At 36.6% G+C, this 12847-nt stretch overlaps 2 protein-coding genes across 2 annotated transcripts; one reads left to right on the top strand and one right to left on the bottom strand.

Moving 5' to 3' along the window:
* Positions 1-6768: 6768 nt before the first annotated feature.
* LOC120339540 (mediator of RNA polymerase II transcription subunit 28-like) lies at positions 6769-9589 on the bottom strand. Its single transcript, XM_039407690.2, has 4 exons — positions 9339-9589; positions 8015-8108; positions 7737-7897; positions 6769-7542 (listed from the first exon to the last, which is right to left on the bottom strand). The coding sequence occupies exons 1-4, from the start codon at positions 9459-9461 to the stop codon at positions 7297-7299; spliced, it is 624 nt and encodes a 207-aa protein (XP_039263624.2). The 5' UTR covers positions 9462-9589; the 3' UTR covers positions 6769-7296.
* Positions 9590-9704: 115 nt separating this feature from the next.
* On the top strand, positions 9705-12817 carry LOC120339169 (ragulator complex protein LAMTOR4-like). Its single transcript, XM_078115857.1, has 2 exons — positions 9705-9936; positions 10477-12817. The coding sequence occupies exon 2, from the start codon at positions 10479-10481 to the stop codon at positions 10806-10808; it is 330 nt and encodes a 109-aa protein (XP_077971983.1). The 5' UTR covers positions 9705-9936; positions 10477-10478; the 3' UTR covers positions 10809-12817.
* The last annotated feature ends 30 nt before the right edge of the window (positions 12818-12847 follow it).

Below are 12847 nucleotides of genomic sequence, written 5' to 3'. Positions count from 1 at the left end.
CAGAGGAAGAAAGATTTTCCACCAATCACTCTCCCTGCGAATGACTGGACCAATTCTCGGCGAAAAAGACCTGTGCAAACAGCCTCACAGAACGTCGCACAACCTACCAACATAGTTGCTGATGTGGCTGAAGTATCGACCTCTGAATCTGAATCCAAATGTCTGCGAGAGATCAAAGACTGGTCAGAATGTGAGGACGTCGAAAAGATCAGCCCGCTCAAAACACCACCATCGAGACCGGCCAGGCAATTGTTCCGACTCAAAGAAACATCCACCATCGGCAACACCCCGTTAAACCCGCCTTCAATGGGGAAAGCGTATGTTAAGGTGAAGATTCACAACATCGAGTCTTTTGACACAACAACATCATCGGTCTTCGAGGAAACACCAGATGAAACAACATCTGCTCCAGCATATCTGGAATCAAATATGCAGCCGCCAATTGTCGATCTGACCAGTAAACGTAAACGTAGCAGGGAGGACACAACATCTACAGACTCGTCAACATCCAAAACTACCAACAAGAGAGCAGTAGGCAAAAGGAAAAAATAACAGTGAGTGCCTCAACCTAGGTTTCGACCGCGAACCATCAAAATTCCCTCCTCGTCTTTTCATTTCGGGCATGATATGTTACAATTTGGCCTTTAAACAAATTTCCTCAATCAAACGCCCAGTTGATGGCGTTAAATCTCAACTACGGTAATACCATCTAACAAGTAACGGAAGTGATGAAAGGAATTCTACCACAACACATGGTATACAAAATGGTGATCTCTATTACAAAGAGAATTGATCCATAAACTTCCGTCAGCACAGTCTGGGTATGAAGGCATTTGGGCTGGATTCCAGACTTGTCGTCCTGATCCGTGAAAAAAAAAAAACATCATGCTGAAGTTTCCAACTATTTCCTCTTGCATTTCTGCCCCAACTTGTTGTGTCTGAGTGTTCGCAGTGAAAGGATTCCTAATGTATGCAAATTCGACTTCACCAAGACTTGGAAAAGAGCCGTCAGTTTTCTTGTTCCAGCTTTATAAAGTGTACAATGGCCAATTCCCCTCGGACCTTGCGATCTCAAATTCGGAATTTTGAAGAAAATATTTTCCATTCATATTAGAAGTTTTGCCAGAAATGCTTCAACCTCAGCTACAACCACATACACTGCTAGGTATTTTCCTTGTAACTTTCGTTAAGCATATTCTCAATATCGAAAATATCGACAAGGTAAGTGAGGACTGAAATAATAATTTTATTCCACAGGAAAATGAAAGAAAATTTGATTGTTGGAAAAATCCCAGCATCTCCCTACGAAGCTTATATACAAGTTTTGTAACATTTACCGTAATCGCTTGCCTAAATAAGCAGTTGTTTAATAAGCAGGGACGACCGTATTGTATTTCTAGCTATTGTAACAATCAAACAGATGTTTTGTCTAAATCGTTATACCTTATCTATCTTATGCACCCGGAAGTCGAAACGCACCACGAAGGGTACGTGTACCCCAGTTTGGTAACCCCTGGTCTATACCTTAGTCCGACTTCAAATCTCAATAAAGAAATGCATAAAATATGCACAAAGTTTTAACTACAGTAGGCCTACACTCCCGTTAGTCTTATTTAGTATATTATACTCTGCTTATATATCATTGCCGCCTTCGATAACCCTTTTCAAAGGCAAGGGTTGGAAGGATCTATGATAGTACAGTTGAAGTATTGGAAAAGATTCCACAATTTCATTCAGTCATAAAGCAGAGTCTATAATGAAGCCAAGTTAAAGGAAAGAATGGGATTTGTATGAATTGGACTACCTTTGCATCATTGTGCATGTTGGCAGCTCCTCATTAGGTTTTTACTTGACATTTGTACTGAATATGTTAGAAGTAGGGCTGCACATTTCGAAGCGAATAGTAAATTATTCGAATCGGTTAAAATAATAATTTCGATTTAAAGCCATCTTTGTCTTTTTTTGTGCACCAAAGGTCGAGCTGAATTTTTTGTTTGCAAATCCGCTTCCCGTTGAACATTTCGATCACTGTTTTTCTCTCAATTCTGAGCTGACAGTTGCATCTTAACAAATTGTTTCTGTATAAGCTGAACCTTCAACTTTATCAGCTCATCAATCGACGATGATCATTAGCTTTGTCATCGATTTGTCATAGTCCTCTGACAGTGCAGACACCGAGGTTCTAACAATTGCCAATAAAGTGAACAATTTGTTACTTGGTATTTTATTGGTACATCACTAATTAAATTGACATAGTTAATGAAATTGCTCTGATGCATCGTGATGAACTAGAAACTGCATATCTTTAGTCTGGCGATTGGCGACACAAGGGATGAGCCTGTGCGTCTATCGAAATTAAATAATCATTTTATTCTCTCAGATAATTATGCATATATCTGCTAAACAATTTTTAACAGTGAAAGGCAGCCACTAAAACAGCACATCCGTCGATGACACTGGAGATAAGATGTTATTTTCTTAGTCTGCCCGATGTTTCTACTTTCAGCGTATTTTTAGATTCGACTAATAGTCCAATCCCATATTCTTTAAAAATTGAAGTGAGAAGTTGTTCGATTTCAGCGATGTTGTTCACATTTTTAGAAAAGCGCATGAGAACTTCTGCAGTGAAAATATTCATCAATCCTTTTTTGTCTTGAATAGCACCAGGTGGGCAAATATCCAACCCTTATTTTTACGTATGGCACTTCCATTATATGTATATTACCGAACTCCCGATATCAATTGTTCTTTTTGTGAAGTTGAGTGGATGTTTCTTTTTTCATAATGCTATACAAATCTGCTAAAAGTTTGTGACAATTAGCCTATTCAGGGGTGGGCAACCCAGTATGTTCCCCAGCTTTTCTTTTTAGGGGGGGTGTTTCAAAATTTAGGGGGTGGTAAATAATTTGCTATTAGAGATAAAACTAGGCTATTTGTATTCTTAAAAAAATGGTATGGAAACGATGTACACGGGCCCCCCAAGTTGATTGACGCGAGCCAAAATCCACAGCAGAATGAAATTGTAGTGCCAGAAAAGGGGAGCGAGGAAAAGTGCGGGACGACACGGCTGGGGTTCAGGGCGCGCTCAAGCGGCCCGAAAATTTTTTGAGAAATAGGCACCAAAATAGGCTCTAAGCTTGATTTTAGATACACCTAGCATTGCAGTTTGTTATGTAATGAAATCAATAATTATAATATTTAGCTGATAGAATTCCCGGGGAATAGATAACAAGCACGGCTTTCAACCGTAAATATATACTACTACGTTTCAACAAGTAATTTGCAACTGATAGTGACTAATGAAGTTACTTGCTCATCTGGCATTGTATGAATGGCTACTTATGGCTTGTTTTGTTACACATTTCTAATTTTCGCTGAAGTTTGATTCTTTTCAATAAAGAAATAAAAACGCTGTCATTCATCTAAAAAACGTCTGTTTTCAGTGCCTAGTTTTCGTTTTGTGACATCTTTAAGCTTTCTTAATATACGGCTGATATCTAAAATACTGCAGTGTGTAATCCTAATACCCATACGTATACATAAGATACCGGAATAATCCAATTGTTACGAAATAAACGTGCTTAAACTGTGATAATGATGTAACAATAGACGGTATCTAAACTCAAAAGGTACCACATGAAGGGTTAAACTATTTCACTCAAGTTCGGCGGGCCATTTTGAATCGTCACGCGGGCCGTAATTGGCCCGCAGACTGCGGTTTAGAACCCCTCAGTGTAGAATCGCACCTCAAAATTAGGGGGGGTATTTGAAATTTCAGGGGGGGGGGGGGGTGTTCACCCCCTATAGGGGGGGTGTAGGGAAATCACTGGGGCAACCCCCGGCACGCGTGCCAAACTTGGCACGGGAGCCCATTAATTCGGCACGCGAGCGAGGCCTCGGAAACGAGATCATTTTCCTTCAGATAAAAAGTTTCAAGACTCTGAATTATCTGATGAAACAACGTGTTCGTTTATTCATTATCGTTTGTTAACAATCCGTTATTTATTTAAACACTTTTTATCCTTTCATGACATATGGCTAGAAAATAATATATTTTGACGAAACAAATGAGTGAGCTCTCGCGAAATTTTGTCGAGAAGAGCGCAGTGTTCACTTGGCTACGTTCTTACGTAATATAGTTCATATGTGTCACCCTTTTTCGTCATTTCTGCTTGATTTATGAAGTTGTACAGCTCATGTCGGTTATAGTTACTTGCTAACTTACTGGTATAAATTAATTTCGAAAGAAAGATAATGATAAGAAAAGGGAATACAAGAGAGAAGCGCAGAAAACGAACTATTGCGTGATTGGGATGCCATTCCCGACAATTTTTCGTGTCTTAAAAACTTTGCAACTGTATTACTGTCCATGTTTTCGTCTACAAATGAAATCTCTGTTCTTAGTTATGAACCTTATTAAGTCTCGTAACAGGAGTAGCCTGAAATATGAAACCAGTGGTTCGTGTATTACTTTGAAAGTTACAAAATTTAAACCCAATGTGAAATCTCTATCAGCGGCAATGAAGCAGCAGAAGTCTCACTGATATAGAATAAGAAAAGTAATCAAATTTATTTGTCGGATGGATATTTACACTAATAGTGAATCTGTCTGTACACGTTTAAATGTTTTATTATTGTGTATTTTTGCTCTGAATATAGCAAAGCATTGTTTTTAATTTTGGCCGGCACGCGGAAAAATTTTGTCGTTAAATTTAACCGATTTTGGCACGCGAGACGAAAAAGGTTGCCCACCCCTGGGCCCTATATTATGCAAACTGTGCGCTTACGTTTTCAATGTTTCTTTTCGAGCGTTATTCCAATTATACCGATTTTACTGTGGTCATATTTCATGAACGTAGTTTTAATGGCCATGTCCGTTAAAATTCCAATGAATCAAACAAGCGTGACATGGCCGTTAGTACTCATGTGACCTAATTAATTAAGTTTTTGAATCTTTGAAAAGAACTTCAAGAGCGAAAAGTTCCATTGTACATTTCTTACTGTTCACAATATTGCCGATTGATGCTGCTGGCAATAAACAATGGTTCTGACAATGTTTTCGACATCCACTTTAATGTTTTTTTTTGCTTATTCATAATCTATAAATCGATTTATCGTGAACAAAGTCGCACGATAAATGTGTTGGTCGACATTAATACGCGGGCCAGAGGCATTTTTCTATCTGTTTGTAACTCACACATCGTGAGCAAGAGCTGCAAAGTCATCGTCATGTGTATCAATCATCATAGTCGCGACGTAAATTTCCGGGGTTTGACTTGGATATATATCTCGAAATGCAGTTTTGATCGTTCATTGAAATTGAACCCAAAAGAACGGTGACGTAAATGGCAAAATAAATCCATGGCACATATTTATTTTTCTCGAAATTCGAACCTATGGCAAGTGTGTACCTCACTCTTGCATGATGTGACAACAACCGAGTTTTGCATCAAGAAAGCAACATATGGACAACAGTCTCAAGACACAAACTTAGGATAAAATGACCCTATTCTTAACGCTGTTCGGAAGCCCTCCCCATTCACAACCAATGAGTATAATTTATATGTGTTATTCTCATTGCCACAACTGAGCTGGCTTTGTTGTTTTTTTGATCTTTTTATTATGTATTGTCTGTCCATGTCTTGTTTTTATGCATTGTATATCCTAATGATTGTTTGTTGCGTTTTAATTTTTTATAATCCATATAGATTGTAGAACTTCCAAATGTCTGAAATAAAAAATAACGACACACATACTACAAACAAAAGACAATTACGACCAGAGGATGTGTGGACTTCTCGTATTCGCAGGATGCTTCACTTTGAACCGCCATCCCAGTCCTTGTATATCAAACAATATCTACTTGCTACTTCGCCACGGGATTACATCGTCTCGTGGGATTTTCTAGCCCAGGATAAATATTATCATCTTAATTCCACCCCTCATGTGATTTAGAAGCTCCAATTTGTGGGTTTTGTCACTAACGGATGCTGGTGTCTTACTTCCCGTTATGCAGTTTTTCTTGGTCCATTCTTTTTTACACTTCATTGTTGGCCAAGTAAATCCAAACGCGCTATTTCAAAACTTTATGGCAGTATGAGCAATCCGGATTGGCCAACACTTCGGATATTCATCAAAACTAATAATATGCCTGAAAACTGTCTTCAAATAGCATTGACGCGGCGCAGGTTTTGCGTTCTACGAGTAGTGTGTGGCCATGCAACAGATGTAGCACATTGTTACATAACAAATATATACTAGTTTAGTCTCTGACAAGGTTCGAATATGAATCAGATGTCGTGTGAAATGTCCATATCGGCAAATAATTCCACAATTGATTTGAATGTTTTACGTTTCCCTGGTATATGAAAGTCACATCTGAACAAATGGCGATTCTATGAATATTGCGAGTCGCTACCACAAAGCAAATCCTATCCCAGTGAATTTTACTATTTTTGAACACTTTTTATGAAACAAATTGTTTGCGGAACACTAAACGAAACTTTTTACGGAAATAAGCGATCCAATTGAATTATAATAATATCAATTCTCTCATCTCGATACAGTTTTGTCATAGCGAATCGAATAACCTTGGATAAAGACCTAATAACCGCAATTTCAGGGTTACAAAGAGCTGAAGAACGAATGAAATTTTACCTAATAAAATTGTTTGATTAATCGATCACAACAAAAAGTAACGATATAATGTGCGTCGACTCCACGCCGTTGAGCTGTGTTGAATAACTACCCATGCATTACTGACAAATCTTAACTGCCAACCGAATTTTTATATTGTCGTAAAGTCACAGAATGGAAAAATAAGATTTCAGAGTTTACTGTTGATTATTATTATAAGGACTCACGTTAAAACCAAGTACATGATTATTGATTTTTAATTTGTTATCATGAAATACGCCAGCTAATCAGTAAAAAATGTAAAACAACAAAATTGACGCGTCACAACTCAAATCGTAGTATTTATTTGTTATTCATTCATATTTCGTTTGTGAATTTATTATCGATCAATCGATCGCAAGGTATCACGAAGATTTTAGTCATCCCAGTCGAAGACAGGCTGGTGATATACTAAGTCAATAGTTGATCGTCGTCGTACGTGTTTTCTGTCAAATCCATGACCTGATAACATTTGAGATAACTGCAGATTTATTAGGTTTTCATCTCGGCAAAATGGCATTTGACGAACTCCGTATACTTTCAAATGAACTCAAGTTTCACATGCTCTTTATAGGTTGTCAGTAGTTTTCATATTCCCATATTGATATGCTACTGATATTATCACCGTCGCTGTCCTGCCATTTGTTGAACCATTTCCGGATGCATCATCCCACCTTGCGGTTGCTGTTGTGACAATGTTGCAGGGCTTTGAGGAATATTAACACCAGAGTTACTAGCAGGGCCCCTATCATTGATAGTATTTTGCAAGGCTCTTAAATTATCTTGCCAAGATTTTACTCTATTCATATGTGCACGAATTGTTATCTCACGACGTCCGATTTCTTCTTTTAGTTCCTCTATTTCCTCCTGAAGTAAAGAAATTTAAGATATGTTATGGAAACATAATTAACAATCTGTTAATGCATCACACGAATCTTCAAGTTAAGTTTTCTAACTCCAGATAATACCATACAAGTTGAAATGAAATCTTCATCTGACACAAGAGTAGAATAATATAACTTTTGTAGAAAAACTTGATCAAATTATAAAGAAGGTTCTACTTGTAGTATAAGTTCAGGTTGTTGCTGTGCTACCATTGCATGTTTCTTGAGAAAGTAAGCTTCGACACGACGAGCTTGTTCAGTGAATTGTTGAATTGAATGATCCATACTTGATCTTAGCTTGTCTGGTGTAACTGGCATACTACCAAGATTATCACTGCCTGTATAGCAATTAACAAAATACTGTGAAAAAATCTGATGCATACTCATGGTATTTTGAAAACACAAGCAAAGTATGTAGTTAAACAAAAATATAGAAGAATAACACTATTCATTACCCGGAATCAGAGGTGCTATGCAACTTTGAAATGCAGCTTCAAAATCATCAATCATTGTTCTCTCAGGAGTTGATTGAGGTAAATTTGCATAACTCTGCACCAAATAAAAATATGATTTTGATATTCATATTACCTAATATAACATAAGATGAATGGACAAACATTCTGTATTGCAGAGACGGATCTGGTGAATTCTGTCCATGTGCATAGGACTAAAGAGAATAATTGGATTGTAAACGTCCTTACCAACGACAGTACAGTAATTAGTAAAAGATTGGTGACTACACATGAGGGCCTATTTGTGGAATCGACTTGAATAGATGGAAATCTATTTTTGATTAATTTTAGGTTAATTTAGTCACTAAAAAGTTATTTAAAATAGGTTTTTATTAATTTCTTTCAGTTTTCAGAATACAAGGAATACATCTCTGGAATATTAAAAACACTTGAAAAATAACTCTAGACTATGATGTAATGAAATTTTCACACTGTTTTATATCACAAAAACCTGATTTTGGGAAAATCCCCCTCCCATTTCTACAACAAGGTGGGAACAAAACAAGTTTTTTATCACGCAGTGTAATCGTTGTGATTTTGAAAGAATATTTCAATAACATGGAATTTGCACATGCAGAAAACATCTCAAAAGTCAACTAAGTCAGCCATCACCCATTTCAGCCAGCCATTCCGGCTCCGCGGTGTAGCCGCATCATGCTAAGCGATAGGAATACGCTCAACATTGCACCTCTGATTACCATATATGGGTTCGCAGATTCGAATCACATGCGGGGTTAATTATGTGCGAAAAGATTGCTGGTCTCCTCGCGGTCGTAGGGTGGTGCACATTACCCCTGGTTGATAAAATCTCAAAATTAATGACAAAGTAGAGAAATTATGTTTGAGGGTCAAACGTTCCTTCTTGCTCTGATTTAACGTATTTTTTATCCAATACCTGTAATTTTACGCGGATGTATTGAACGATATCTAAAGTCAAAGTCAGTTGCGCACAGGCGGAGTTGTTTTGCTTGCCATGATTTATGATTGCACGCCAGGAATTGTGATTTGCACGCGGGAATTTCGAATTGCACGCCCGATTTCTCCTTCAAAAAGGCCATGAAATCCAGACTGGGGTATTAATATAGAATAGTAATACCAGAATACTGTAATAGGGTCATTGACGTTTCAAGCGAAGCAATTCTGTAATTAGTACGCTAGAATCCGAAAATTAGTTGAAAATGTGGATGAGAAAAAAGATCACCTCATGGACCATCTGGACAAATACGGAAATTCTATGATATAAGAAAGAAGTGAAATATCACCATACCGGCATCATAATTCCGCCGGGTCCCTGGTTCAAATTCTTTGATCCCAGCATCTGTTGTAAACTTGTTCCTTGTTGGGACATTGCAGGCGGTCCTTGTGGATTATAATGTGGTGGTTGAGCCATTTGAAATCTCGACAAATAAGATCCAAGAGAAACGTCAATGGGCAAGGCAACCTTAAATTTCAGAATCTGAAGAGCAAATAATATTGAAAGAAATTCCGGGAATCCCCTTTGAATTCATGTGATTCAGTCGCTGTAGCGAATAGTATACGCAATTATGATGGTCAGTAATGTTGCATAGGTGCCAGACTTTGATAAGTTTTTTTCCCACTAATTCCTAACGAGTGTCATAGTTTTACGCTTGAATTTTGTATTAATTACGGTAGTAAATCTTAATGAAATATGTTCATTAATTAATCAACAGTTTGGTAAAGGACTTTGTTTTTGTTAGTTCCATTTTAATATCTAGACAACAAAGCCAGTTCTGGCATAATTGTTGTGAGCATTTCGGTGCAGCAAAACAGAATTGTTGTAAACTATTTAGCAGACAGTAAATTGCGTTAAACTTAAAGCCTCCACAGGCAGCTCAACGCTCAAGGTAAGCCCATTTTTTTATTTTTTTTTCATTTGATGTGTATAACAACACTGCTTTTCCTACAAAAAATATGGGATAAAAAAAACCGTTGACGTAGAATGGTGATAATACCAAGAAACTAATAGTCTAAATAACCGTAATCTGGAGGCAGCAGGGGATGATACGACCGGACCGGACGGTCGTCATAGTCAACCCTGGCTTACCATTACGAGACGGATAAACCATAAATAAATACGGTACTAATAAGAGTAAACATACCTACCATACCCGGAAGGCAAGCTGCTTCAGCTGGCAAACTGATATGACCATGTTTTTCAATCTGTTGTCAATACATTCTGACATTCTTTGTTTATTTGTTAGGTTTTAACACAAATGGACATACATAAATCTATCAACATCTTATGCAATACCAGTATTGAAACAGTGATAATAAGTGATTACTAGTACGGTATCATTGTATCGGGGATCAGGACAGGAGATGGTTGCGTAATATTGTAATACATCTACTATGTCAATAAATCAGTACAATATTACTTTTAACAGGAATGACCTCACAAATTGGTGTTCAAAAGATGGTTGATAATGCAACCCAATCGTTACTTCAAATTCCAGACCAAGTTGGTTTACTTGTTCTGAACGAGTCTGGTGGAGTTATATCATCCCATGGTGATTTATCCAATGATGAACAATGTGCAAATGCTTTGATGAACATGGTAAACACAGCATGGAAAGTACAGCTTGGGGACAAAGGAAAAAAACAAGGCAATGTTGCCAGATTATCAGTGATATTTGAAGACTATTTGTTTTCTGCTACAGTTTCAAATGGATATATTTATATTGTTAAAAGACAGAATCGAGGACCTGTTACAGCGTAATCTTGTATCAAATACAATGAAAATGACTTCTAGTAAAGAGATACTCAAACATAATATAAATAAATTGAATAAGTTTCTCAACAAATGATGCCTTTTTAAATTGAATTCGTGTTTTATTGCGATTGCCTAATATTAGCTTCACAGGCAGGTAACACAAACTTTGACTTGTTACCGTACCAGTAGTATATAGTAAAAGATGCAGATATTTTTCCATGAGATTAAATCTGAATTCTGAAATTACTGGCTACTGCTATTCAAAAATAAGCGATTCTAAAATTCATTCAATTCTCTTAGCCTACTTGTCAGTTTCCCCATTTAGATCGGAAAATTTAGATTTTTGTTAGCATATATATTCATCATGATTATTTGAGTTTCGCTAGTTGACTTATATAAATTTAGTTCACTTGGAAAGCATTTCAATGTTACATATTGATGTTAGTAATCGTAACATTTTTGATCTTGTCATAGTGCAATATTACACGAATCTGCTATAGATTGGTATGATTCAAATTCATTCTAAGAATGCATTGATACATAACATGGACATTTTCAGCACAATCCAGTTATTTTTATAAATATTCTGTCCACCTACATTTGATATTTCTTGATTAATGACAAGCTTATTAAATGTATGAGATGCCCGAAAAGGATATTTGTCATTCAATATAAAAAGTAGTTTATACGAGTGAATGTTTTATAATGCTAGTTTATAAGATAGCTAATAACAAATATATCAAATGGGTATAAGATTACTTAATTATTTCACCATTTTTGACACCATGGTTTTGGTCAGGAAGGGAAACCAGTGGAAAAGAGCAATCCTATAATAAGTCCAGTACTATGTCTGCATACAATTGTCTATATAACAAATGTTTTTTTATTATTTTCAAATTTTTCATATAAATTATATGGCATTTGTTTTAGATTACTTATCCAGGCTTGTTGAAATGTTTTGCTCAATAAACATTACATCATTTATTAAGGGTATTAAAAATTATTCGGTTTTCATGTGAGATTGGAATAGAGCAGGCCTGCACAACTCAAATTACCACGAGGGCCGCAAGCATAAATCTGAAGGCCCGGCATGCCGCAAACTTTGCCACATACATATTTCACAAGATAAACTACAAATCAAAATAAGATTGTGAAACAGTTAAATTTAATGAAACACTTTCATGACTGGGGGGCTCAAAAATATGAAGAATCTTATTTTCTTGAGTGAAACCAAGGTACAGTATTTTTGCATACGAGATGGCAAATATGTATTTAGTGGTTCATCTACCTTGAAAACCCACCCTTCATTTTAGATATTTCTTTTTAATTAGAATTAGGAATTGCGTGTTGCAGAGTTGCAGTATAACCTGACTGCAGGGTGTGAGATTATATACCGATATTGTTTTAAGAGTTTGAATACCGAGATATCTAAATCAGGGTTTCCCAAACTAGGGGGCGAGAGGTCGAGCGACGAATTTTAAGAGTCGCGAAGGGCACACCAATTTCACACAAAGTTCGATATTTAATGAACCTAGTGCAAAACATAAATCTTAGGATTTCGAATATGATCGGAGTAGCGGCGCACTGGCATAAATAACAATGCCGGCTTTGATTGTTAGACCCGAGAAGTGGCGTGTTTCCAAATCACCCGCGGGCCGCACAGAAGTATCTAGCCGTATGTTGTGCAGGCCTGGAATAGAGGAATAACATCCAATTTTGAATACTCTTCACATTAATTTATGTTGAATAATTGAATGAGTTATGTAGGTTTGGTCTCTGGAATTGATATTTTGATCATGCATATTACCATGATACCCTTATTCGTTTTATTATAATATTGCAATTTAGACCAAATGTCCATCAAATGCTTTGGTTTTTAGTCAGTATGTACTGATTTTTTCAATGTTTTGTGTAGGCCTATACATTCACATTTTGCTTAATTGAATTAATTTTTGTGTCGTTAAGGTTATATGTTTACTACATGTTTTGTCATTATCTTTGCATATTTTCACCAGCATCATATAAATAACTATACTCTGTTCTCT

The sequence above is a fragment of the Styela clava genome, chromosome 9 (assembly GCF_964204865.1).
Source record: "Styela clava chromosome 9, kaStyClav1.hap1.2, whole genome shotgun sequence".
Taxonomy (NCBI): Eukaryota; Metazoa; Chordata; class Ascidiacea; order Stolidobranchia; family Styelidae; genus Styela; species Styela clava.
The sequence above is the reverse complement of the archived record's forward strand: the minus strand, read 5'-3'. Positions and strand labels throughout refer to the sequence as shown.

What these genes read in the sequence shown, in the direction of transcription:
- LOC120339540 (XM_039407690.2), bottom strand. Translation starts at nt 9,461, where the DNA reads ATGGCTCAACCACCACATTATAATCCACAAGGACCGCCTGCAATGTCC. An exon ending in CCGGCGGAATTATGATGCCG is followed by an intron (nt 8,109 to 9,338) that starts GTATGGTGATAT and finishes TATTTGGTGCAG; the next exon opens with AGTTATGCAAATTTACCTCA. An exon ending in AACCTGAACTTATACTACAA is followed by an intron (nt 7,543 to 7,736) that starts GTAGAACCTTCT and finishes TCTTTACTTCAG; the next exon opens with GAGGAAATAGAGGAACTAAA.
- LOC120339169 (XM_078115857.1), top strand. Translation starts at nt 10,479, where the DNA reads ATGACCTCACAAATTGGTGTTCAAAAGATGGTTGATAATGCAACCCAA.